We start from the raw sequence: 27,628 nt of genomic DNA on the forward strand, positions 1-27,628 counted from the left end.
AACAGACAATATTAGAGATGAGCACATCAGAGAGACCATCGAGTTGAGCCATTTGTGGACAAAGTCGAAGAGACAAGGGTGAAGATGGTTTGGACATGTGCAGAGGAGGGATAGCGGATATACTGGACAAAGGATGTTAAATATGGAGCTGCCAGGCAGGAGTTAAAGAGGAAGACCACAGAGGAGGTTCATGGATGTGGAGAAGGAGGGTTCTTGTGACAGGATGCTGCTTTGGATAAGGTGAGATGGAGGCAGATGATTCACAGTGGTCACCCCTAAAGAAAGCAGCTCAAATTCGCAATTTGCCATTTATCAACATGTGACACCTCAAAAACCTTTGAAGTCTGAGTTGTAAGTCATTGACCATCATTTTAATGCCTAAACAACAAAATAATTGCCAGAATAGTCAATAAAAAAAAAAAAATGGGGGCGTTTATCAAACCTACAGAGAAACACAAATAAATAAAAGAAATTCACCCACTACTTTTTCATCCATTATTTTCATTTTGCAATTTTAGTTTTTGAGTGAAAAAGACAAAGGGATGATGTAGGTCTCAAAAACAACATTACAGTTTTAATAATAAAGCAGGACACCAGACAAAGTTATGAAATCATTTATTCCCAGCACGTGGTTGTGTACATCTCCAGCATATGATACTGTGTACATGAGAAGCATCATCATCAGACATTAGGGCTGTACATCAACAGTGGTCACCTCTCGAGCTCGCACTCTCTTACACACAGTCACACAGACAGTCACGCGGTCAGGCCTTCAGCGGACCAAAACTGCTAATCAAGAGTTTGCCGGACTCGCTCTATTAATGTCTGAGCTGATGACCACAGCTTTACTGCGCTGCGGCGCTCACGTCCTCCTAAAACACCACAAGAGCTACAGTCCTGGCTCTGGCGTGTAGTGAGACAAAAACTTATTTTTTTTAGTCTCGACATTCTGTTTTATTTATTTTTTTGTTCTCCTTCTCGGTTAAGAAGAGGATAGGGGCAGTAGGACTACTCACTACACATCAAGCTTGATTTTGTGAATTTCTTCAGTGCAGGCTTGGTCTCTAACTTCTGGAAAAAGACAGAGGGGGTTACGGTCACTGACAAAAATTACCATTTCCTACCTTTCCCCATCTTCCACATGCTCTTTACTACATAGCAAGCTAAAACACGGTTTCATTATACCAACAGGAAAAAAGTTTTTTTTGTTTTTTTTTTTTAAACTGACATAATGAAGTCTTTGCAAGAAAAGAAAAATGATACGAGTGCAGACTTAAACACACACACACACACATTCAGACACTGACACGCTCAAGTGTACGCACTTCAAAAATGCTGAAACACCGTGTACCAAAAATGATTAAGTCGACTTAACTGACCCCCCCCCAGGAGCAGTGACAGGCTTCCCGTCACTTTTTCAAAGATAAGGGCACTCGAAAGACACGACTTCCTGCGTTCAGCTACATAAAAATACAAGGTGGATGTGGTGCTGTGAAGGTTTTCTGCTCTTCAGAAATAAGACTATTGAAACCAGGAGATAGCGGGTGTTTGGTATTTTTTCCTTGCAAAGCAGATCCTGGAACAGAGGGTTTATTACTTTTGCGCACAAGCAATGCTGCTAAATTTGACTTAATCGTCTCTTAATGCTTCTAAGGTGTCCAGAGTCAGGCAGAAAGAAAAAAAAAATGCCTATGAATCTAAAAACCTGTTTGGTCCCCATTATAGGAGGTTTTTGGATAGGCTGACTGTTTTCTTAAGAGGTTTCGTCCTTTTTGTTTTTCCTTCTTGCACACAAACGGCCAAAAGCCCCAGAATCACATGTCTCTGAACGAGTGTTTCAAAGTCAGTACACAAAGCAGAGGAGTCAAAGATGAAGTGTATGTGCTGTGTGTGTGTGTGTGAAAATGTGAGTAAAAGATCGCACTTTTTTTTTAAAAAAAACGGAAAAAGAAAGAAAAAGAGCCAGTATGGCACCAGAAACAAGTAAATTCAATGAAAGAAACGGCTGATCCATAAATAAAGCACGAAGTAAAACGAGTAAAAGCTCAGAATAAACGGGACGTGCATCGGGAAAGCTGAGCGTGACGTCGCGTCAGCACAGAGATATGGCTGTAAATCACTGAGGACGACTTCGCGAGACGAGTTAATGAAAGCAGTCCGTCTGACAAAGTCAAAGAAGAACAAAAAACATCTACAAAACGCCCGTTTCTTTCCGGGGTTACCAAGCTCGGCTGATCAATACGTGGTTGGTTAATTAATGGTTTATTAAGACAAACCCATCGAGAATGTTAAACAAGCAGGGCACGGTGGGATTCTCCTTTAAGCGAGTTAGTATGAGATCGCATGCTGTTCAGCAGTACAGGTTACCAAATACTGGCCTAGTGCTGGTTGTGTGCGTTGTGAAGGAAGGGCAACGAGCAATAAGGAAACGCTTTCCTTCTCCTGCCGACCCCCACTCCTCTCCCGGAGCCGCCACCCTCCGATCTCCACACAAAAACCATACAAAAGACAAAAAAATAAAAATAAAATAATAAAATCAAAATACATAGAACATTGCTAACTTTTCCCCCCTTTATCCCACATCCCCCCGGTCTCTCTTCTTTGAACTAAATCTCCTTCGTTAATAATGTTTTCAATATGAAACAGTGGACACACCCATGTCAGATTCTAACATTTACATGGCTTTAGCGCAGTCTGTCTGCTTCCCGTCGAGCTATCGCTTAGAGAGACAGGGAGGAAGAAGAGGGAAAGAGTAGAGGCAGGCAGAGGGATGGACAGAGGGAGGCTTCAGCTCCAAAACAGAGGGTGGAGAATTAGTGATGCCATCTGTCCTCCTCACTACTTCAAGATTAGATGGAGTCCTTCGCCCGACTCATCTGCAGAGAGGGGGAAAAGTGAAGGGAGACATTACATCCTTGTCAAACAGCGATCTAGGTTGTGGCTTTCTATCTGTTAGCGTAGACTGCTGACCTTTGACAGTGCTGATTAAAAAACAGCTCTCGTCAGGGAAGTTGTAAACCATCTGTGGGAGAGAAATACAAAAAAAACCAAAACAGGGTGAAGCGCTGGAGCCCATGAAACATTATTCTCAGCAGGTTAAAGGTTTGTTTCGGTAGCACACAGGTCTGACTTTGAAGAGTGACACAGTGTGTGTGTGGCACACAAAGAGCCCATAAACAACATGCAAATAAGAGACACGGTGATGGCGCCGGTTATTCATCTGTAAGCTGTGAGTGTTTGTAGCTCAGGGGGCGGAGCAGGTCATCGATAACTGAAGGGTTGGTGGTTCACTCCTTGGATCAACACAGGTATTTTTTCACTTGTTAGGCAAATGTGTAAACCACGACACGAAACCAGATCTCAAACCCACAACTTCTATGGTGCCCTATTTCTGAGCACGGTGTTGCTGAGTGAAAAGGACGTCACCATGTCCACTAAAGCACACAGTGAGGCACTTTCCTGTTTATGGGAGGTAGAGTGGGTCTTCTCTGAGTATCCTTGAACCCCAAATTTCCCCTGAAGCATCAGTCAGGGTGTGTGTGTGATTGTTAGAAAGTACTTAAAGCAGAGGCTAAAAGCATGTGTGTGTGAATGCTCTCGGTGCAATGGTACCAGCCCACTTACCATTTATTCCACTGTTTTTTTTAATAAAAAAAAACTTCCACTTCACGAGTCATTCAGGGCCATGAATGTGACACTCAAAATATAAGGAGTGTGTGTGTGTGTACCTGGTCACTTAGCAGGATGTGTATGCCTGTAGGACCCTGTCGGTACACCTGGTTGATCGTTCCCAGTGGAATGCTGCACACGCACGCCATCTTGCGGATGAGTTCTGCAGCTGTGAGCTCCTCTAGATACAGAGCATGGTACACTGCACAGAAACACACCAGACCGGTTTCACAGTCATGATAATAATCACAGACATTTGGTCCCTGATTAATATCAGCAGCATCTGTTCGTCTTTACCGTGTAAACCAGAGGAGAGACAGTGTTCTCCATTTTCGTTAGTGCTGTGTCTGTCCAGCAGGGGGCTCTCTTGAAGGGACTCCTTACAGACATACACTGTCAGCCTGGGACGCACTGACCTGCATACACAGAAAACAGCATGGGTGGTATATACCAGAGCCTGGAGCTGGCATGATGGGAGATAACTCGCTGTGTTTTTGTTGTGGGTGACATCATGTTATGTCTCTCTCTCTCTAACTGTTTTTTTTTTTTTTTTCTTCACCAGAAGAAGCAGCCACTCACATGTGACCTACCTGGATTTGAGTGCATTGAAGAGCCTGATCCCATCTGCTGGCCCACAAATCTGGACTAGATCGTCCCGGGTTAGCTTTAACAAATCAGAACCTAAAAACAAATAAAAAAAAAAAAAAAAAAAAAAAAAAAAAAGGAAGCACATCCAGTTACTTGTAATGCACGTGCTCGTCTTACAACATCATGAGCATGCCTGACCACATTGTGTGTGCTGACAATCTGCCTGTGCATACCTGAGAAGTTAGAGAAGAGCCGTGTGTAGGAGCTGAAGCGATTTTTCAGCAGCCACTTCTGTGTGTCCTGTATGGAGGCAGTGGGGCTCAACTGCTGTAACGAGGAGCAAACAGGGGGTCGACACATTAACACAACTCAGCCATACTGAGCTAAACCATATTTGGATTAAAACTAAGGGCACTAAAGCCTCTTTTCCACTAGAACCTACTCAGCTCGACTCAACTTTTAGGATTTTTTATTAGGTGGTAGTACCTGGTACCAAAAATATGACGCCAACAGACTGCATGTCACTGATCGGCACGGGAGTGACATCACTGGAGGACTCATGAGCGATGCCATTTTTGAAAGCCGGAAACGGGGGAAATGGCGACACGTGATGCGGTGCAGACATTTACCATCAGTTTAGCAACATGTATACCAACGCCTCAATGTCCTCCATTGTTGTGTAGCGTTTGTGTCGCAAACAAATGACGTCACAGGAGTTAAGAAGCACCTCGCTATAACAACCCCACCCACACTGAGCTTTACTGACTTGCAATAGAAAATGACCAAAACTGAGTAAAGTTGAATCGAGCAGGTGCTAGTGGAAAAGAAACTTAAGACAATTTTAAATAAAACACAAAGAGTGGAAAAAAAGTCATGGATTTAAACTCAACTGAAGAGTGGAGGTGAGACATTCGTCAGTCACCTATACCATTTTCTCCTCTCTATAACTGAAAACACTATATTTCACATTACACAGAGATATAACGGCAGATAAATGGGAAGAAATATGCTTCAAATGTTCGAATGCAACTCAAATTCATGGAGAGAATTCAAATGAAAAGTAATAACAGCAGAAAAAGTTATCTAAATATCTGCTGGAATAAATGTTGCTGCTCATCAGAAACAAACATGGATTTAACCACAGCAGCAGTCAGTACTGCGATTGTGTCACTTACTGAAACGCAATAAAATCTTAACCCTGTGTCATGGAGGGAGGAAAACGTATCATGTGACACAGCATCAGATGTTCTTCACAGCAGACGTTTTCATTTGCGATTTCAGGTACAAAACAAATGTTACTAAAACCATTAACAGCGCCTCTGCACTGTTCAGCCGAGTCATTACAGCCCGACAGTGACTCAGCACACTCGGCAAAGCAATCAATTACATTATCATCTACACCTGAGCCTCTCTTACACCTCTCGCAAACACCTTTAACTTTCTATCTGTTCGTGCAGCTGTGTCACTTTTCACTAACCTCCGAGTTGACATGGCTGCCAGGGTCTGCCTGGTGATTGGGTGAGGACGAGTCGCTGGAAAACAGATGTTGATTTAGGACCAGTATACACTTTACCTAAAAAACAGAAAGCTCTCTCACTCACACACGCACACACACGTTCAAGGTACCTGTCCAGTACTGAGGAGGTCGTGTAGGTCGACAGTGGGGTGGAGGCGAAGGAGAGAGTAGCTGCCTGGTTGGTGCTGGTGTAGGCGTTGTCTGGCCAAGGAGAGCACTGTGGAAAGACGCACTTATTGACACAAGCAGGTGAAGGAAATTTAGCTCCATCTAGCCTAAAGTCAAGTTCAGTACAACATCCCCTAAACAACAACTGAGGGCCTCACTCAACAAGGGGTCCTAAAAAAGGTGGCAGACAGTGTGTGGAGTGATTAAGAGGAGGAAGAGGAGAGCAGAGCAGGATGCTTACACTGCCTCTTTTGGCCAAGGAGTCGCCACAATCAGCGGGAAGTGTCCGCTTGCTGGACTTTTTCAGCTCATGGTCGCCCGCATCCTCTATGATGGGCTCAAGCCTTGTCTACATACAGACACACAGCAGAGATTAGCCAGCCAGCCAGCGGTTATCACACAAACAACTAAAACCTCCAACTCGGTATGTGGGGAACAGATACAGAGGTGTAATTATCACCGTAATTATAGTCCAATAATAACATTTGAGCGCATTTTAAAACAGTCTGAGGAGAGTTTCACCCTCACCCACCAAACATCTCCACTTATATCACTGAAATATGTAAACACCCTTATGAATATAACAAAAACATATTAGTGTTGTCACAGAAAAGGAGCAGAGACACCATTTCACAAAATAAATGTAATATATTTGATAAAAGGCAATTCTTTGGACTTCATTACTAACTGATTTTAATATAAGCCGCAAAAGATTCAAACTGTTTTTTGAAAACCATTTTCCTCTAAGCAAGAAGTTATGTCACTGCAGCAACAGTGAAAATGAATTAAAAGCTGGGTCTCTGATAAAAGGTGCAGAGCATGATTGATGCTAATAAATAAAGGCTGGCCACCCCTTACTGGTGGAAGAAACAGACCCGTCTGGCTGTTGGGGAAGTTACAGACCGATGCAACAAAGCTAACGAATGTCGGCTAAAATGTGACGCATGTTCTGATATAAACCCTCCCACAGGCTGGCGATCTTTGGGGAGGAACCCCACCTCTCTCACAATGTCAGCTGGGAAGGAGTCCAGACCCCAAAACCCTGAACTGGATGAGGGGTTAAGAAAGCTGATGTTCTGACATAAGTGGTTTTATGTTCGTTATGTTTACAGTTCGTCCATGCTATGCTTTATGACTCAGTCACACTACAGTAAAAACAGAACGACATCCTCTTTTTGACTGGGAAAACTTTCAGCGATCGGCCGGTGATTCTTTTACCAACAATACCAACGAAGGCTGACTGTCTGACATCCTCGACCTCTGGGTGACTTTTTGTTTGCAAAGTGATTGAATGGGAGGTAACCTGTCTCCAAACAATCACGGTCTGACTCAAGACTGACTGTCATACACTGTGGTCTAATTTATAGGCACACCTCGTCTGTGATGCATCTCTTTGCAATAGTGGCTGTTTTCTGGTTATATTCTTGTTTAAAAGCGAGGTTGCTGAGCACCTGTACTGTTGTCAAATTGCCGTCTTGCAGCAACTACGCCATCACTTGTGAAGGAATCTCTGTTTCAGCTGTATGAAGTTCTGACTGGACTGTGAATATAAGAAATTAATGTGAATGTCTATGGAGGTAGATGACCATTTCATCACCAACAAATTGTGCATAATTTCCAACTTAACCTGGGTCAATTTTAAACTGAAAACAGAAAGTTGCTTTGAAGACACCAACTGACTGCAACTGGTTGCACACCTCGTACCAGTCTTCAAAGCAACTATTTTAAAGGCAACGAGGTCACTTAGCTTATTGCAATTGCAGTAATTTTGGTTGCGCTGCGTTCTCAGACCCGTTTTCTCTAGTGTGACCATAGCAGTATTTAGTAAAGCTGTGACACCAAGAGTGCAGTGTGTAGCTGGTTTGATGACCATCTGTGTGAGTGATGTTTAAGGGGAGGGGGATATGAGAAAACCCTGGAAAATCTCACTTATTATATAAGTAAGACAGCAACTTAAACAGAACAAATCCCTTTTGTCACATTAACACAACTATTTGGTCAAGACCAGCTATTCCCAAACGTCACACCTCTGCAGCTTCATTTGAAATATAAACATTTTCAGTGGCACGCCCAAAACTTCAGTAAAAACGCCCAACTGATGATCACACATGCCTAACTAAACATTTCCTTTGCCATTTCATTAATTCATGCTCCAGTGATGAACTTGTTGAACCTGATCTTCTATCAGCAGCTTTAGTTTCCAAATTAAAATCTTTACAATTAGTGACGAGAAAAGGTTCAGGATCAAAAAAGCCCAGAAATTAAGAATAACAATAAATAATGGCCATTTTAAAATGAATTACAAAACCCAAGTCAAAACAAGATTTTAATATAGAAACACATTTGATTTTAAAATGACTCTAAAAAGATTTAATCCTACTGAATCCAATAAGAAATAAACCAAAAGTTTATTAGTTGGTTATAAAATAGAAATATGTTTCTCATCCTGTAGGATTTAGTCATATAAACGCTCCACAGATTAAAATGACACAGTCCCATCCATTTACATTTCTAATATAGGAGAATTAAGAATATCAGTTAACTTAATTTTCACTGGGAGCGAGCAGGAGGGAGTACATCGAAGGAACAGCTCAGGCTGAGCAGTGTAGAGACAACATTAGAGAGCCAAGATCGCCTGAACGTGTGCAGGAGGGATACTGGGCACACTGGACCTGCTGTGGCCCATTCAGACCCCACAGGGGGTTGCAGCCCAACATTAGGAATCGTTGGTCTAGACAAACAGTTGAGCTGACAACAAAAGTCTGTTCAGTATCTGAGAAAATATGGTAAATCCACACAAAGTGACACAAAATCCAGTTTAGTTGTGTGCTGCTAGTCGACTAGATGATAACTGGGCACAGAAATACTAACCAGTTGCTGCTTCACAGCAGCAGCGTGCCTCTGAGTTGGTGAACTTGTTATAAACAAATGAGGCTGAAAGAAGGAAAGATGACAGCCGTGTGAACAGACACGGCTCTCCTAACATTAAACACACCTGGCAAACTAATGTGACATCAAATCTGTGCCACTGCACGGCGCAAAGTGCCAAACATTTCTGTGACACTGATGGTCTCAAATGATTTTTTTATTTTTAAAAAAGAACCCCTCCCCCCACATAAATCAAAGGAGGGTTTTTATTTTTGGGCTCAACACGATCATCGTATTTTTGATGATCTGAGGTTTTACCACGCAGTAACTGATTGTTTCAGAGTAAGTGGCACTTATACACTTGAATGTGAGAAACCACAGCCAAGGAATTAAGAGGATTATATGACTTCAGCAGCTTTCTGAATAAAGTTATTGCTGTTCGTTAGTTCTTAAATCCAAAGCATTGTACTTTTCAGACTGGTTGGCAGTGATGGAGTCTTTTGTATTATGAACGAGAACTGAACCTGGAAGCTTGTTAGTATTATAAGCTAGTTAGTGTTAACGTCACATAAAGCCTAGGAGTTCACAGCAGCCCTGTACCGACCTCTGACAGGATAGTGGTATCATAAGAAGGCTGGTACTTTTCCTTCTCTTGAGCTGTGCGTTTCTCCATCTTCTCCCTGTCAGTCTTTTGCTTGCGATCTGCCCCCTTTGGCTAAACAGGAAGCAGAGAAGAAGAGATGTAACTGGTGAGTGCTGGCACAGTTTCAAACGTGTCCTGTTTAAGATTGAGTGAGCACCTTGAAGACTTTAATTTGGCAGGAGGCAGAGTGGAGGTGCTCCGTGTAGTCTCCGCTGTCTCCGAGGGCGAACGTGTCGAACTGGATCCTGAAGGGGACGCCCTTCTCTCCGCCGTGCTTCCTGGGAGTGAACTCTGTGCTAATGCAGTGCACCTGCAGACGGCGGGTAGACGCGATGAAGTCAAACCGTGTTTGATGTGGAAATTCAGCAGCACGCTGAGCAGGTGGCTCGAAGAGAGAGGATGTATGTGTGTGTGTGTCTCTCTGTGGTTTGAATGAGTGTCAGAGGATGTCTGAGTGTTACCTGCACAAACACAGAAGTTCTTTTGTTCAAGTCCCACAGAAACTCTGCAGCATTCAGCTGGGAGGGGTGAGTCTTTGGCTCCACAATGCCCACTGACATGGGGATATCTGAGACACAGACACACAGAGAAATATTTGAGTTACAAATCACACACATGACCGGGACAGTCTAAGCAAACATTTCTCGGCAGGCATCTTTACCAATGTCAAGGAGACGGTCGCCAGGACGGTTCCACTTCCATCCCTCCAGCTGCTGGTGCTCTGTGTACTGCAGCCGACGGTCGTGAAACACCACTCGCACTATGCTCTACACACACAGACACACACATTAGATATAATGTGTACCGTTTACAGACACAGATGCATGATTGTCCGCGAGCTGTGAGGATCCTCTCACCTTCACCATCTTGTTGTTGAGCTCCGGTAACTCCCCTGGCTTCCTGTTGTCCAACATACGCACCTCATAAGACTGGCCTGAGTGAGAGTAGATGAACATTAAAAAAACAACAACAAAAAAAGAAAGATTTAACAAGGAACAGTGAGTGTATACATATATTTGAATTTTACACACTCAAAAAGGTACAGGCTAGAGCTGGGCGATAAAACGATAACGATATGTATTGCGAAATAACTTTTTCTCGATAGAAAAATTAAACTATTGCGATAGACCTCATCTCTCTTGTCCTCTTAAAAAAAAAAAAAAAAAAAAAAAAAGAACAGCCAATCCAAATTAAGTAGCGCAGAGCCGAACCAATCACAGCCGCAGTGTCACGTCACATGACTTGTTACGTACAGCACAAGCCCCAAGGCGCACATGTGTATTTGTTTTTGCAGCCGGGCCGCCCAGGTAATGAAGGAAATGAGTTTGCCGACTAGAGAAAAATCAACCGAGAGCGTGAGCGAAGGTTACCGAAGAAAAAACAGATGATGGTTCCAATGCTGGAGAGATTGTCAAACGGAAGGGCCACAGAAGTTCCGTAGTGTGAAGGTATTTCGGCTATTTCAAGTCTGACAAAAAACAGAGTAGCGCGCACTGTAAATTGTGCCGAAAGCAAGTCTGGAAATACAATAAACCGGTGCATGCTCAATCTCTGACTGAAAGCGCTAATTCGTCATTCGGCTTTTGTCAGACTAAAGTAACTGTTAAAACTGTTTGAAAAGCTAAGCTATACAACAAGGAGAGATTGATGCTACGTCCACACGCATACCGGTATTTTTGAAAACGCAGATTTTTCTATGCGTTTGCACCTTTCGTCCACACGTAAACGGCGTTTTCAGTCACTGAAAACGGAGATTTCTAAAAACGCCTGCCAGGGTGGATATTTTCGAAAACTCCGTTTTTGCATTTACGTGTGGACAAGAAAAACGGAGAAAACGCAGCGTCAAAGGTGTGCGCCTTTTTTGACGTCACACTGTGCGCCACGTTATTGTTTCGGTGAAATGAATTTCTACAATACTGTTACTGTTAATTGTACTCTCTGCAGTGTTTAAATGCTTACATATACACACATAGTTACTGTCCCTCCACACATATGACTCGGTTCTGTTTCTATGCCCCATCTTTGTTTACCATTTCCTACCGAGGCTTCTAGACTTCTGATTGGCCAACATTTCTACACGGTTAGGAATATATCGCCACCTGTTGCTTTGGCATGTTCCTAGCAGCGGTTTCCTTCATTTCTGCGTTTACGTGTGGACGGGATTATTTTTTAAGTACATCTACCCTGTTGAACTTATTATGGGAAATAAATATTTTAATTAAAACAAGCTGCTAATTATTTCACATTTTACTTGTGAGCAACGGCACATTTAAATCTTACAAATATAGTTATTTGGCTTATATCGTGATATATATCGTTATCGCCTGAAATGAAAAAAACATATCGTGATATGAAAAAATCTTATATCGCCCAGCTCTAGTACAGGCTCGTTATTATCGTTTTAAATTTATGAATGACACTGCAGGAATGGTTCCTCTGATGAAACACTCAACAATACTGGGATTTAATGGCACTAAAACTGACTCACACTTGTATTTCCTCATGTTTGGATTACTTATTACAACTTCTGATTATTTTATTGTCAGTATTATATATTGTTGATGTTATCACATTTATAGGTCCTTTTTAAAAAAAAAAACAAAACAAAAAAAACCCTAAATGTTCTTTTAGTAATTTATTGTTTTAGTTTAACTTCCGACTCCTGCTTGTTTAGTCACACATGACTGTGTTTTATTGCACTTTGTGTAAAGAACTTTGAAATGCTAGTAGTGATAAGTGCTATGCAAACAAAACAGTTATCATAAATCCTGGACTCTCTCACTGGTCTGCCTATCGACTCTGTAGTTACAGAGTTTAACCTTATCAAACTTCCAGGAACAAAGACCAAAAACACAAAAAAGTAGATACAGAATCCTCTCAGTGCTGCTGTGGAGACAACTTGCATTTTATACTCTTTAAATGATCACACCTGAAGGAAAATTTGCCTTTTAATTCTTGATTGAAGTTTTTTAAAATCACCCCAGCATAGAGCTGGGCGATATAAGATTTTTTTCATATCGCGATATGTTTTTTTTCATTTCAGGCGATAATGATATATATCACGATGTAAGCCAAATAACTATATTTGAAATAATCAGCAGCTTGTTTTGATTTAAATATTTATTTCCCATAATAAGTTCAACAGGGTAGATGTACTTGAGGAACATGAGACTTTTTCAGACACAAAGGGCAGCCGCTAAAGCGTTTAAGTTTCAAAATAGAACAAAACAGACTACTAAATTGTCAATTCCACTTAGAAACAAAATATTAATTCTAAAAAAAAATAAATCTTAGTTTGTTTTACAGAAGAACAGACAAAATTGACTAACTTTTGTCAATATCAAATAAACTGAGAACTAAAAGGAAATTCTCAATCTCTCCTTGTTGTATAGCTTAGCTTTTCAAACAGTTTTAACAGTTACTTTAGTCTGACAAAAACCGAATGACGAATTAGCGCTTTCAGTCAGAGACTGAGCATGCACCGGTTTATTGTACTTCCAGACTTGCTTTCGGCACAATTTACAGTGCTCGCTACTCTGTTTTTTGTCAGACTTGAAATAGCTGAAATACCTTCACACTAGAAACTTCTATGGCCCTTCCGTTCGACAAGCTCTCCGGCATTGGAACCATCATCTGTTTTCTCTTCGATAACCTTCGGTCACGCTCTCGGTTGATTTTTCTCTAGTCGGCGCACTCATTTCCTCCATTACCCGGGCGGCACGGCGGCTGGCTGCTTCCCAAACAAATACACACGTGCGGCTTGGCACTTGTGCTGTACGTAACAAGTCACGTGACGTGACGCTGCGGCTGTGATTGGTTCGGCTCTGCGCTACTTAATTTGGATTGGCTGTTTTTTTTTTTGTTTTTTGTTTTTTTTTAAGAGCGCAAGAGAGATGAGGCCTATCGCAATAGTTTAATTTTTCTATCGAGAAAAAGTTATTTCGCAATACATATCGTTATCGTTCTATCGCCCAGCTCTACCCCAGCATGGTATAAAGTTGTGTCACTGCTGCAGTGGTTTATCTTTCAATTTGTATGAAACAGACTAAAGACACATGCATGCGCAAATATACCGTCTTTCCTAAAAAATTAGCACAAATGCTCACACTGTACAGGCTGACCTGTGAAGATACAGCTCAGGTATTTTGTTTATCCATGCTCACTCCAGATGAATTACATGCAGTTTAATCCAGTTTTATTTATGTAACACAACTTCACACCAACAGTCACCTCAAGGTACTTTCTATCACTACAATATGAGCAATATAAACCCCAACAATCAGAAAATACCTGACCCTGCTCTCTATCAAACTCCTTCACAGGCTTTATTATGATATTTTATTGTTATATGCACAGCAAAAACAGACGTTTAGACCATATGATGAATTTCTTACTTTGCTGGTTTTGTTTTCATACAAAACAATTCTAATAAAGAAGTAAGTTAAAAATGCAAGATTTACAAGTTAAAGTAAACATTACCGGCAAAAAAACAAACAAGCGAATAAAACACTGAGTTGGACAGATAATCATTATTATTGCACTGAAAAAGTAACAGTCAGTGGGGGTAATGGAGTGTTTGGAAGGAAGTACAGTGTTACACAAAACAAAACAACTTTTTCCAAGAAAAACCACAAAATCTCGCTTGTATGACCAAACCACCGTAAAACGAGGCCCCTGAGCGGTGTTTAAATAAATAAATAAAAACTGTGTGTATTGATATGTTAAATAACCTGGAATAATAACTTCTTGTTATGCATTCAACGTGCATTACAATACATTTCAGCAATAGGCAGATCTTAGTGTGTCACATAGAGGCCACACAAGGCCGGCATTCACATCAGTAAGAGTTTCATTTTACAGTGATCCCACTGAAATGCATTAAATTAATGCGCTCATTATTTATTGATGTTGGATTGGTGACAGGCAGCCATGCAACACAAACTGGGTCGTGTAAAACCGGGTCAACAACCCCCCTCCCAAAATCACCTGCCGTTCTTTAGGTCTCACCTTGGTTTAGGTATGTGAGCGTTTCATCATGCAGCTTGACAGCGGGCGAGGTGGCGGCGCACAGCACATACTGGAATGGGGGATTTTTGGTCTCATTTTCAGGAGGGAGGCTGGAGTCCTCCTGCTTAAAGATTGGCAGAGCCAGCACATCACTAGGAGGGGGCAGAGATAGAGACAAGCAAGTCAGCGAGGGAAAAACAAAAACAAAAAAACAATACAAGAACAGTTGTGAGCGACAAGTTTCCCATTAGGAGCTGATTTGGGGTATTTTCCTTGTCACTGGCCTCAATATTTTTCAACTAGCTTTTGTCTCAAAGTTAGTTAAAGCTTTTACTGAATCTCCAGCACCATGTGAGCTCCATCCTGATGACAACATAATCACTGTGACCTTGCTGAAGGCAAAGGAAATCGTGTATTTATTCATCAGTACTGGACGACCTTCTCTCAAATGTTTGTGCGATTTAAACTCTCTCACTTCACTCTTAATATGTCACTTTCAGTTGGGCAATATTTCCCTGTCACAGTGTGGAATAATTCAATGGATCACCTTTTTTTAGAATAAGTGACGAAGACTTTCCATCGATCAAACTGTCTCTCTAATTATGTATGCATGAGTCCGCAGGAGGATAAATGAACAGAAACACCCAGAGATAGCCTGAGCTGCTGACATATACCATCTCTCACGCTTGGCAGCCACTCTAGACAACGTTCCCATACTTGGCTCACCCTGACAAATGCTGTGGGAGTGTCAATGAGGGCACAGAAAAGCGTGAGGAGTGTGTGGATGTGCAAAAAAAGAAGTTCTATCTGTGCAAAGATATGTAGATCAGGGCGTCTCATTACCTGGAAAACTAATCTGGAGCCAAACTAAAACCTACTTGCCAAATTTCAAATAATTCCTGCAGCACCTTCCTCAAAACAACGAAGTCTTTCAAACAGCTGCCTGCCAGATTTATCCTGCCCTGTATCGTTTTCTCTCAATCACTTGCCGGTGTGTTTTCTCTGCAGAGCGAGCCCAGGCAGTACCAACACGGGTGCCACAGCCCAGCTGAACCATGCTGCCCACGAAAACTACATCTGCTTCCTGAAATCTGAGGAGCTCGTTCCACTGAATAACACCGAGACATTCTGTTCCCATCGGCTGCTGACTCCAAACACACCCACGACCCACCCCTGCACCACAGACAGACAGCACTATGTCTGAAGCAGAAACCAATAATGTCAATGCATACCATCCCCTGAATACCAGTAATCTTGCTTACACACATAAGCGACAGGCACACACCTACGTCATGCTCAGATAAACACACGCTAAAAGCAGACGGATGCAGATAAGGCACATGTATGCCCTCGGCGGGCTTGCCTTCATCATGCAAATATCACGACCTCCCATTAACCTTTACATAACAGTGCACGCATACTAACAATTACTAATTGAACAGGTGGTTTATAACAAAACCACCTGTTAAGCATTAGGAATTTATTTATTACCCCCCCCCCCCCCCAAAAAAATGGAAAATCCAATGACTAATGACCAACAAGTGTCAACCTTTCCTGTACTGGTACTGTGACAGTTCACACCATCATTCAGCTGCTTCCCCAGAGAGGTTCTCGTCCCCTTGTCGGATGCACTATGACAGCACAGTTGCAGGAAATGCACATGCATCCTCTGCAGACAGATTATTCTCAAGTAGTGCTGCCCAGCCAGTGTAATTATGCACTATCAGCATAAATGCCAGAATAACCTGACTAACCAGAGATCAGGGAAAAACTGGCTTGTTATTATATTAAAACCAGCACTATGAAGATAACATTTGTTACTAGACTGCATGTTTATTGGCCTCTGCGTGTACAGGCAGGTGAGATATTTTGGCAAAAACCAACACAATGTGTTTAAATAAGGGGTTGGGCCAGTAATACCTGAAAACCTCCACCACACGCTGGCATTCATCTTACAGCTCTCTGGAAATCTACTGCAGGGGTGAATGCCAATCTTCCAAAAGACACTCCCTTATTTGGTCTGTTGATGGTGGTCTTTGGTACAAGAAAGCACAGACATTTCAACTGGACTAAGATCAGATGAGTGTAAAGGCTATAGGACTGCCATAAGCTGTGGGTCATTGTCATTGTCGAAAACTAACTCTGCATTGATCTGAAGAAACATCTCCCTCGAATAAAAAAAAAAAATGGGTCCAAATTAGGAACCTCAGATTTACCTCACAACATCTCAGAGTCACCAGACTCCCAACAGTTCAATCTAAGTTTGCTACTGGTAAAACACCACTAAAAAAGATGTAGTATGCTTATAGACTGCCTGTGTGGTGAAACAGTTTTAGGATAAATATAACCATGCAATGAGAAATAAATTAATAAATACATTTTAGATTTCCAATACTATTGGAGTCACAGGCCAGGATTCTCTGCATTTCTTCTGCATAGTGACAAAGAGGCTGTGTTTGCAACTAGAGCTGGGTATTATGTGAAAATGTTCTGGGAAAATCCAAACAAGTATAAACTAAATGAACATGGGATGACAACAATGTTGAAAAAAAATGGACGATTTAAAAATAAATAAAAAATATAATAATTATTATTTTATATAAAATTCCAAATAGCCATAGTCAAGGCTGCTACCACTTGATACTAATGGTCACCACTAAAAATAACAGTGCTCATACAAGTCAAAACAATGCTAAACTTTCTAGACTTCAGTATGTTTAAACAGGCACAGTAACCTAAGTTTAGTATGATGGCCCCCACAAACAAATGGGCCAAACATGATGGTGTGCTAGTGTAAAAAGATACATTAAACTAAGTGTATTTACAGTGACTAAACTGCTGCTACATTTTCTGAGAAAAATCATTCAGAAGGATGTGAAAAGGCATAAAAGTATGAGTTTCAAAAATGTCAAACGAAGTTAAAATATTCAGACTAAAAACACATGATCATGGATCACTGCTTAGAGAGGTCAGGAGCAGGTAAACAGAAAGAAATACTGGCTTCAATTATAAAAGATGAGGTGCATATATGTCCTGGATTGAGGGAGGAGAAAATGCTTGAGCATTTTCATTTATAACCTAGAACAGTTCCATTAAAAAGAGTCTAAATTCAGTCCCATCTGCCTAGACATGTGCAGCCGCTTGTTTTCACATAACCCTGATTATGAGAAACAAAGCCACAGACCTGCTCTTAAAACCAAAACAGTGTCTTCCTGACTTCCTGGGTGTAACAAAAACTTTACTCATCTCCTGGCAGCACACGCGTGCATTGAGAAACAGTGCAGACTGATAAAAAAAAGCAAACACATCTTTGTCCCTGGCAGTATGACACGTGTCCCCTTCCCTGCCTTTGTGTGTGTTTAGAGAAATTAATCTTCATCCCTGATCGTGGCACCCTGCAGTGACTGCTCGAGTCCAAATCCCAAAACAAAGAGAAACCATAACACCCAGCACAAAGGGAGTAACACACCCAGGGGGGCTGTAATGTTAACACTCAGAGAGCTGTTCTTGCCAACGACCCACTGAAGCTGGGACTGGCATGTTGACTTCAGTCTCTCTAACCTCATGCTGTAGGCTCCAGCGCCCAGCTCCTGCCCGATGCCGGACAGGCTGGCGTCGAAGTCGTGAACCAGCCCCGACTCGATGGTGGCGTCGTCCATCTTCAGCACCCAGGCCATCGGCCCCAGTTCCTTGTCCTCGGCTTCTACTCGGATGGCCGCCAGCTTGCTTCAGGTACGAGAGGTCGGCTTATAGAGGAAGTGAGCTCTGCAGCTTCTGAATGACACCCGTGAGAGGAAAGTTATGCTGCTAGCCCGCTAGCCGCTCCCTGGCAAGCTGGGCAGGCGAACCGGTAGCTTTCCACAGAGACTGGATGCATTGCCATATCTCCACTCGAGTTCTGAGAGTTTATTTTCGCACAAAGGGGTGCTCCAAGACAGGCAGACTGCCCGAAAGTAACCTAGAACCCACTCAGCGAGTAAATAGTTAGTCGTGACTGAAGATCCGAGCTGATTGTCAGCATGCTAATGTTAGCTAACAGCTAGCTTTGAAAAGGAAGCTTAAGCAAGCTAGCCTGAATTCAGCAGCGCCTTTGTTGCTTCAAGTATCGAGTCTTCATACAGTCCGACTGACGTTTGTTCAGCAGAACGACACAAGCAGAGGGAGGAAAAAATATCGTTTTAATCCACACACCGCATCCCACGCAGCGTCCCGCACCAGCTGTTGCTACCGAGCTATGAAGCTAACTAGCATCAACTTCACTTGCTTTCAGCTACGTCCGGTGACCTAAGAGCGGCTCTCCTCTGGCGCTCCCTCTACCATCCCACTCCGCGCTCCTCTTCTCATCGCGGGGCTGGAATCACCGCCGGGGCTCCTTATTTTTAACACGCAGTCCGTTAACCATCCAAAATGAAGCGTTTGACACAAAACCGAGCATCAACATGGCTCCCTCAGCACACAGACTGTCGGTCTCTGTAGCCCGCAGGGCTGCCACCACCAGCCTCGGGAAGGATGCCAAAGACTGCGTCCAGCCAATCAGAGGCCGCCCTCTGTGCCCAGCGCAGAATTATTAGCCAATCAGCAACCTTCGAGCTTCCGTCATTGTGTCCAACTGTAGTTGCGCTCTGCCTCCCTGAAACTATAACACATATCTACAAAAAGTCGTTACTGTCAACAAATATGAACCCTGTGGGCATGCAAACACCCCTCAGTGTCACGTAAAAATAATGTTATATCTCTGATGCAAATACAGCGACAGGGCGCTGACCTTTTCACTGAGAGTTATTTATTAACAGGTATTGTTGTTGTAGCTCCAAACACCCACACTGTGAGGATATAAACTAAACCAAACATTTACATTTGAGGTGTGCATGAGCGGATACCTCGTATAGCCGCTGTTCTGTCTCTGTAGGGGGGCTCGGAAGTTTTCAGTGTACGGCTGCCAGAACAACATCGCGTCTCATCAGCCCTCTCCTCACTTCTCCTGCACATAAACACCACTCGGCCCGGTTCCGACGACGAGGTCCAAACGGGAGGTCAGCGTTTCATTCATGTCAGTGTCGAGCAAGAAGAAGAGTCCAGTCCACAGAAGATGGCTGCAGACCTTTTGCACTCTCTGGTCAATAATTACGCACCGCTCGGACCCTGGACGTGGCGCATTCTCAAGTCTGTCGATAGACAAGTTTTTCGGAGTGGGGCACACACGCTATTTTGGCCCTGAAAGGCGGGTGGGAGGGGTGGGTGGAGGGAGGGGAGGCCCGCCTCATGACTTAAAGTCCTTCTGTCTGACTCAGGAAATTCAGAATATGGACGTAAACACACGACAGTCAACACCAAATATGCAAACATCAAAAACACAACGCAGTGATTACTTGTCTAGCATGGAGAGAACTAAAATTCATGTTGCACACCATTAAAACAGGATAACACTTGATCATTTTAAATTAAGGATTTGCAATGGACAGCTTGTAAAAAATCTAATAAAAAAAATCCCCCCTTCAGTTTAAAAATACGTGAATACAGTAATTACTACAATAAAAAAAATCAATCAGTTCTTGTAAATTTGAATAATGTAATAAATAATATATGTTTTTAAATTCAGTATGTATATAGGTGTACAGAGGCCGTTTTAGCAGTCATCACTCATGTGTTCCACATTTAGTGTCACCAAAAGCAAATTTATCATGTAACTCTAGTTACATAAATGCACAACTGAAAACTGCTGTGTTGGTTAAAGAAGCAATGATCAGGCGAGTCAAGACTGAAGCTATTTGGTCACAATGACACCAGGTGCACTTGGAGGAATAAAGGTGAGGCTTTTACACCTAAGAACACTACCAATTGTCAAGCATCATGGTGGTAGCACCATGCTCTGGGGCTGTTTTGTTGCCAATGGTACACTGGATAAATTAGCTAGAACTTGACCTCAAATCAACATCTAGATGGTTGAAACTTCAAGACAGTTGGGTGTTCCAACAGGAGAATGATCCCAAACACACATGACAACTGGCTTAGTAATAGATAAAGTAGGGTCACATTACACTGCTGGAGTAGGCTTCCCAAAGCCTTGACCTCAACCCTATTGAAAATTTGTAAAAGAGGCCTAAAAGCCAGATCCTTACCAAGAAACCAACTGATTTAAATGAACGCTATACCAGACACCAGAAGCTTGTTGATGCCTACCAAGAGAGTGTAGTTGAGGTGCAACTCACTAAAGGACATTCACCAAATATTAGTGACATGTGAGTACATTTCACCTTATATGGTTTACAGAATATCCAAAATAAACTCAAACTTGTGCATTTCTTTTTAACTAAAGTCCTTAAAGATGTATGCTGAACAATCATTTCATCCTGCAAAAAGAACGTTACAGTAAATACAGGGAGTGCAGAATTATTAGGCAAGTTGTATTTTTGAGGAATAATTTTATTATTGAACAACAACCATGTTTTCAATGAACCCAAAAAACTCATTAATATCAAAGCTGAATGTTTTTGGAAGTAGTTTTTAGTTTTAGCTATTTTAGGGGGATATCGGTGTGTGCAGGTGACTATTACTGTGCATAATTATTAGGCAACTTAACAAAAAACAAATATATACCCATTTCAATTATTTATTTTTACCAATGAAACCAATATAACATCTCCACATTCACAAATATACATTTCTGACATTCAAAAACAAAACAAAAACAAATCAGCGACCAATATAGCCACCTTTCTTTGCAAGGACACTCAAAAGCCTGCCATCCATGGATTCTGTCAGCGTTTTGATCTGTTCACCATCAACATTGCGTGCAGCAGCAACCACAGCCTCCCAGACACTGTTCAGAGAGGTGTACTGTTTTCCCTCCTTGTAAATCTCACATTTGATGATGGACCACAGGTTCTCAATGGGGTTCAGATCAGGTGAACAAGGAGGCCATGTCATTAGTTTTTCTTCTTTTATACCCTTTCTTGCCAGCCACGCTGTGGAGTACTTGGACGCTGCGTGTGATGGAGCATTGTCCTGCATGAAAATCATGTTTTCTTGAAGGATGCAGACTTCTTCCTGTACCACTGCTTGAAGAAGGTGTCTTCCAGAAACTGGCAGTAGGACTGGGAGTTGAGCTTGACTCCATCCTCAAGCCGAAAAAGGCCCCACAAGCTCATCTTTGATGATACCAGCCCAAACCAGTACTCCACCTCCACCTTGCTGGCGTCTGAGTCGGACTGGAGCTCTCTGCCCTTTACCAATCCAGCCACGGGCCCATCCATCTGGCCCATCAAGACTCACTCTCATTTCATCAGTCCATAAAACCTTAGAAAAATCAGTCTTGACATATTTCTTGGCCCAGTCTTGACGTTTCAGCTTGTGTGTCTTGTTCAGTGGTGGTCGTCTTTCAGCCTTTCTTACCTCGGCCATGTCTCTGAGTATTGCACACCTTGTGCTTTTGGGCACTCCAGTGATGTTGCAGCTCTGAAATATGGCCAAACTGGTGGCAAGTGGCATCTTGGCAGCTGCACGCTTGACTTTTCTCAGTTCATGGGCAGTTATTTTGCACCTTGGTTTTCCACACGCTTCTTGCGACCCTGTTGACTATTTTGAATGAAACGCTTGATTGTTCGATGATCACGCTTCAGAAGCTTTGCAATTTTAAGACTGCTGCATCCCTCTGCAAGATATCTCACTATTTTTGACTTTTCTGAGCCTGTCAAGTCCTTCTTTTGACCCATTTTGCCAAAGGAAAGGAAGTTGCCTAATAATTATGCACACCTGATATAGGGTGTTGATGTCATTAGACCACACCCCTTCTCATTACAGAGATGCACATCACCTAATATGCTTAATTGGTAGTAGGCTTTCGAGCCTATACAGCTTGGAGTAAGACAACATGCATGAAGAGGATGATGTGGACAAAATACTCATTTGCCTAATAATTCTGCACTCCCTGTAGACTGGTTCTCATTTAGCACTTGTCTACTCTACCTGAGCACTCAAAGCACCTTATACATCATGCCTCATTCACATTCATTTATATAGGCACTTTTTTCCATGTTCAAGTGCTTTCTATCCAACATTCCCACACATTCATACTCCGACAGATGGATCGGAGAACAACTTGGGGTTAGTACCGTGCCCAAGAGGCTACATGCACCCCAGTTCAGGGAAATCATGGAAAGTCCAAAAATTACCATGACATTCATGCCCGCAATGAGTAAGTGCAATCTTCAGACCATCTGGTGCATTTGAAGGATTAGATTGTGTGGGTTTGATCGTCTAGAAATATCCAGTTACTATGTGATAAACCTTTCCTTTCCAACCAATAACACCCACTTTTCATAACAAGGTCTTGTTGTTCTAGGAAATTAAGGCCAATTTATGCAGAAAACTGTAAAAAAAGTCAAGATTTCAGAGCCAGGGAACTACCAGTTAGTTGTTACCTGTAAAACACCAGAGTCGATTTAAAATGCAAAGTTTAAGTATGCAAAATTGCTAAAGTATACCACATCCATCTTCAACAGTGTAACTGATATGTTTTCCTAAGTTGGGAATTGTTTTGAGGACAGACTCGGTATGAACTGCAGGGTCTTGGCAGGTTGTAGATGAGTGCAGCGAGGCCAGGGGGTTTTACAGGTCAGACAGTATCTGGGACTCTCTTTAGCTGTTCCTAAATTTACAGCCCAGAGAACAGATGCATACATGAAATATAGCACCAGTTTCACAAATAGCTATGTTGCATAAGACTTAAATGTTATCTTTTATTCCATGTGTGGATTAGCCCACTTTCTTAACATGTTTCTTAACGAGTCCACGATCTCCCACCTGCTGCTGCTCTTTGCGGGAGAGCGACAGCTGGAAAACCCGCTGCTTTATTGGACAGTAAATTAAACTCCAGGTGTTGATTGGTTTGTCAAAGCAAGGATAAAATCCTGACGCACATTTTCACCAATTTCTTACAAAACAAACATAAAACCAATCACCTGTGCAGCTCAGAATAAAATTGTTTTAGAATAAAATAACTGCTAAATATTAATCAGTAAAGTAATTTTGCATTTTTGATGCTTTCATACTGAGGTGCTTGCTGAAATTGAGTGGTTGTGACACAGTCACACTCAGTGTAAATTTGGGATGAAGTGACTCTTTAAGGGACTACGAAATATTTATGAGATACTGTAGAGGTTTGATCACTGATCCTGGATCAGATCAACCGCAACATTCAGTTAGCATTTAATAGATCTATCCTCTTGAATTGCATGAACAACACTCCTGTGAGGAGTTACAGACCTACACATGCACTGTATTTCTGCTCACCGCCTTACCGCGGCACTTTATTATACTGCAGAAATGAAAAGAGGCGGGGCTTATCGTGATCTGTACAAGTTCTTTATTTTATTGTAAGCACAGCTTTGTAAATGCACGGAGGAAACAACAGTGAAAACTAGAATGTTACAAGAAGAGGAAGGAAAGAAACACACGAACAGGAGAAAAGTGAGACATGACTTGTTTCTTTTTGTCCAGAGCTGTAAATAATACATTTCTACAAATTTCTCAGCAGAGATAAACAAAATAAGTGTGTGTGTGAGAGAGAGAGAGAGAGAGAGAGGGAAAAAAAATAAAAATAAAACAAGGATGGGCACAGGTGCGCGCGTGCACCCCCCTCTGGGGAACTCCCCTGAATGACACTGTTATTTGGATACTCCATTTTAATATCATATATAGATACATATCCACTATGTGATAATAAGCCATGTCCTGTCATACTTCATGTAGTAAGCAGCCATCTTTCTCCACGTGTTGCCCAGAACTGATCCGAGATGGGAGAAATGGAGGACATCATGGATTTATCTGAAAGGGGCGGACACTGTTCACATTAATTTAAAACCCCAGTCAGAGCACTCTGACAACAGACCCCAATAAAAAGTTATTAATCTTTTTTTAAATTTCGTCTCATGCATAGCCAAGCACATAACGCCTCCTAAACTTTGGAATCTGTATGTACTGTATTTGCTATGAGCAGGCAGGACCCACTTTGACTCGCGTTAGTGCTGTGTGTGCTGGGGTCGGCCGGTCGTACCGTTCAGGCTCATCAGCACCTTTTTGAAACACGTGTTGATGTCTGAGTGAGAGAGAAAACTCCGGGTATTAAAAACCACTGCAGTAAAACCTCTCCGCGTAAAAGAAATCCAAACTATGACACAATGTAAAATTACATTCCCGTCTACCTGGCACCCCCCTCCCCCAAGTTAATGAGTGTTCGAGAAGGAAACGAGGAGACAGCACCGTTGGAGGAATATTACCGCCCAGGGAAATGAGAACCATGCAGATGCACCACTTCCTGTTGACCTCGAGATGCTGTTCAGAGGGACTGTGTTGTGGATACGGAGCGGAGCGGACAGGACGGGCGTTTAATATCTTCATCCTTGAGTGAGTAGTGACAAACCTGTGGAGGGTGTGACTGGATGTCTGTTTAAGTTTAATCCGAGTTTGAGGGTTCAGTTCAGTCAGAAGGGATCCTAAGAAATGGCGAGTAGAACTACAACTCTCCTCTGCACATGTTATGACTGTGTGTACCTAACAGCTGTGTGTGTGTGTGTGTGCGCGCGCGCGGTGTGTGTGTGCGCGCGGTGTATGCAGTTTGCTCCTGTGAATGCTTTGTTCTCGGTCTGTGTTGCTGTGTTCTCATGAACAGATGGTTTATGTTGGGTGGGCATAGCTGTAGTTCTGTAGTTGCCCTGCGGGACGGCGCTCTTTATCCTATAGGCCCTCGGTTGAGGGTTCGTTGCCGGTGGTGCCGGACTGGGCGCGCTTGATGTACAGATTCAACAGCTTCAGCTGCAGATAGAAAAACAGAAAAAGAGCATGAATTAAATAATGTGTGCAAGCCAAGAGACGCTAAAAATCCAAAAGGCGAGATTGCAGTTACTCCATCTGAGCAGGCCGACCGTATCCTGATGTGAATGCTTCACTTGAGTGTTTTTGTTGAGGACACTGCATGCTGGTACAGCAGCCATGTTTTAAATCACCTACTTTACTCTAAACAGTAAACTGTTCACTTCATGTTATTTCCAGTAAGACTCTCAGAGATTATGATCATAACCACATCAGGAAACAATTTACAGAGGTCACAAATGAACTGATAAGAGGCGTCATTTTTCCTTATACACTTGTATACAATTCTAAAGTATATTTTGCAACCAGAGGAGTCGCCCTCTGCTGGCCTTCAGAAAGAATGCAGGTTTAAAGCTTTGAATTCACTTTTCAGACCCAGAAACTACATCTGTATTTACCAGTGCTGGAGTTGTTACTCTAAAAAAAAAAAAGTAACATGTTATACATTACTCATTGCTTTTCTTAAAATCGATGCAGTACATTATGTAATTAGTCATCAGAGAAAGTAACTTTTTATACTACTTATCTTACTTTTGAGTTACCCTGCACAATAACCTGAAATGTACGGTCACACAATGACCAGTTAACTGAATTATACAAACCTGAGGCCACCGTGTCACACACTGACACAAATGAGCACACACATAGAATCTTTCTTTAATTTTTACATATAAATACAAGACGAAAACTAGCGCCAAGAGACTTCAAAGTGATCGCCACAGTGATTACACTTCAAAAACAGAGGCTGCAAGCTTGACTGCATATCATTGCCTGTGTTACAGGGCCTGCCTGCTGGGCTCAGGTCGGCCTTCACTCAGCTTTAAAATCACTCCAAGTTCTTGGCTAGCTTTGTGCTAGCTGCTGTCTGTGCAGACGAAGTTATTAAGCAGTATATTGTGGTTGTTTCTGTACTCAATGCAGTTTGCACTTTATCATTGCACTCTTGTCATTTTGTGCAATAAAAATAAAAGTAATATGTCAATTCCTTAAAAGTTGCAGACCATGCCAAAAATCAGCTGTACAAAAATTAAAATAACAGAAAGATCCTGGTGACCAGGATGAGAAACTACACATCTTTAGCGAGCTGGTTTACAATGAATTCAACATACCTTGCTGCTGGAGAGTTGGCTGAGGTGCGGTTTGAGGTCCTCTCCTATCACTGAATAGATGGCCACCAGGCAGAACACACAGGCTTTCCTCACGCTGCTCTCAGAGTTGTCGTAACCCTGTTCAGACAGAAGAACGCAATTTACAGATCTGCAGTTCTTCATAACAATCGTATTTATGGACGAATGTGAAGGTTGTGTGTGATAAAGCAGATAACAGACAACTACGATACTGCACGGCTGATACTTTCATCATCCAAATGAAAAGTTACATATAAGAGCTGCATGTTACCTGTATGAGTCCTGGTACAATCTCGGGCAGCAGGCTGATCAGGCCTTCGCGGGGAATCCTCTCCACCACTTTGGTCTGCATCTTGATGGCGGCCAGGTTGATGGGGTAATCAGCTGACTGGATAATGGGACACAACACCTTGATACACTGGTCCGGACTGATGGACAATGCCAACATGGCTGCCGTCTCCTCAGCTGCTCGAACCACCTACAGAAAAGCAGAGAAATATGACTATACAATATGACCAAGTGATAATCACGGAGCTTTTTTCCAGCTTTGATGATCCATAAATAAAATAAAGGAGTGTTCTGCACCACTGCTTCATAGTCTGTTAATGCTTTGTGATAAAATCAGCTTCTCAGTGAGCAGATTAGTGTGGGTGTGGATAAACGCACCTCCTTGTGAGGGTCTTTATGAGCCTCCAGGGCCTTCATGATGGTGAGCTCTGCGTAGTTCTTAAACCTCCAGGGCTGCTTGCTGAGAATCTCCCTCAGCACCCGCAGAGCCAGCGTTCGGATCACATGCTGAGAGAGGATTTAAGATGAAAGGGAACGACTTTAGTGTTTTTTTTCTCCCCTCCCCTTTCATTTGGTTGTTGCACATTTGAAATGAGTGTTTGTGTACCTCTCTGTCGCCCATCGTCTCGAGCAGGAGCAGCAGGATGGTCTTGAAGTGTTCGTCCCACACCTGCAGGGTGTTTTCGCGTATCAGCTTCTGCAGCTCACACAGCGCTGCCTTCCTCTCTTCTATGCGCTCGTTGTGATTGGATAACTCCTTGAGGAGCTCGGCCACCAGCTCTGACTGATCCAGGCTGCTATCTGTGAGGAGACAGGCGACAGAAAATAGCCCATGTTAGCGATATCTCGAGGTCGTTATTTGTCCTTTTCCGCCAGAATGCTTTT

At 42.5% G+C, this 27,628-nt stretch overlaps 2 protein-coding genes across 36 annotated transcripts in view; both read right to left on the reverse strand.

The window, feature by feature from the left end:
• Positions 1 to 598: 598 nt before the first annotated feature.
• On the reverse strand, positions 599 to 19,655 carry ubp1 (upstream binding protein 1). Of its 4 annotated transcripts, none has more exons than XM_031729316.2 (16): positions 19,340 to 19,655; positions 14,460 to 14,611; positions 10,310 to 10,386; positions 10,114 to 10,219; positions 9,914 to 10,020; positions 9,610 to 9,762; positions 9,414 to 9,524; positions 6,183 to 6,290; positions 5,884 to 5,990; positions 5,735 to 5,789; positions 4,491 to 4,584; positions 4,260 to 4,350; positions 3,967 to 4,085; positions 3,729 to 3,871; positions 2,971 to 3,022; positions 599 to 2,876 (listed from the first exon to the last, which is right to left on the reverse strand). In XM_031729316.2, exons 1-16 carry the CDS (start codon positions 19,408 to 19,410, stop codon positions 2,839 to 2,841), a joined length of 1,584 nt encoding a protein of 527 aa, XP_031585176.1. In that variant the 5' UTR covers positions 19,411 to 19,655; the 3' UTR covers positions 599 to 2,838. The 4 variants fall into 4 exon arrangements, with proteins under 4 accessions (XP_031585176.1, XP_031585174.1, XP_039461391.1 ...); XM_031729314.2 differs by lacking the exon at positions 19,340 to 19,655 and adding an exon at positions 18,021 to 19,198; XM_039605457.1 differs by lacking the exon at positions 19,340 to 19,655 and adding an exon at positions 15,449 to 15,601.
• Positions 19,656 to 23,803: 4,148 nt separating this feature from the next.
• Positions 23,804 to 27,628, reverse strand: part of clasp2 (cytoplasmic linker associated protein 2) — a 62,800-nt gene continuing 58,975 nt past the window's right edge. For all 32 annotated transcript variants that reach the window (XM_031729321.2, XM_039605665.1, XM_039605663.1 and 29 more), the window contains 5 exons: positions 27,351 to 27,544; positions 27,122 to 27,250; positions 26,727 to 26,933; positions 26,438 to 26,554; positions 23,804 to 25,271 (listed from right to left, as the gene is read on the reverse strand). In XM_031729321.2, the coding sequence (XP_031585181.1) occupies positions 25,194 to 25,271; positions 26,438 to 26,554; positions 26,727 to 26,933; positions 27,122 to 27,250; positions 27,351 to 27,544 (725 nt within the window). In that variant the 3' untranslated portion in view covers positions 23,804 to 25,193. The remainder of the gene's footprint in view (positions 25,272 to 26,437; positions 26,555 to 26,726; positions 26,934 to 27,121; positions 27,251 to 27,350; positions 27,545 to 27,628) is intronic.

The sequence above is a fragment of the Oreochromis aureus genome, linkage group 22 (genome assembly GCF_013358895.1).
Source record: "Oreochromis aureus strain Israel breed Guangdong linkage group 22, ZZ_aureus, whole genome shotgun sequence".
Taxonomy (NCBI): domain Eukaryota; kingdom Metazoa; phylum Chordata; class Actinopteri; order Cichliformes; family Cichlidae; genus Oreochromis; species Oreochromis aureus.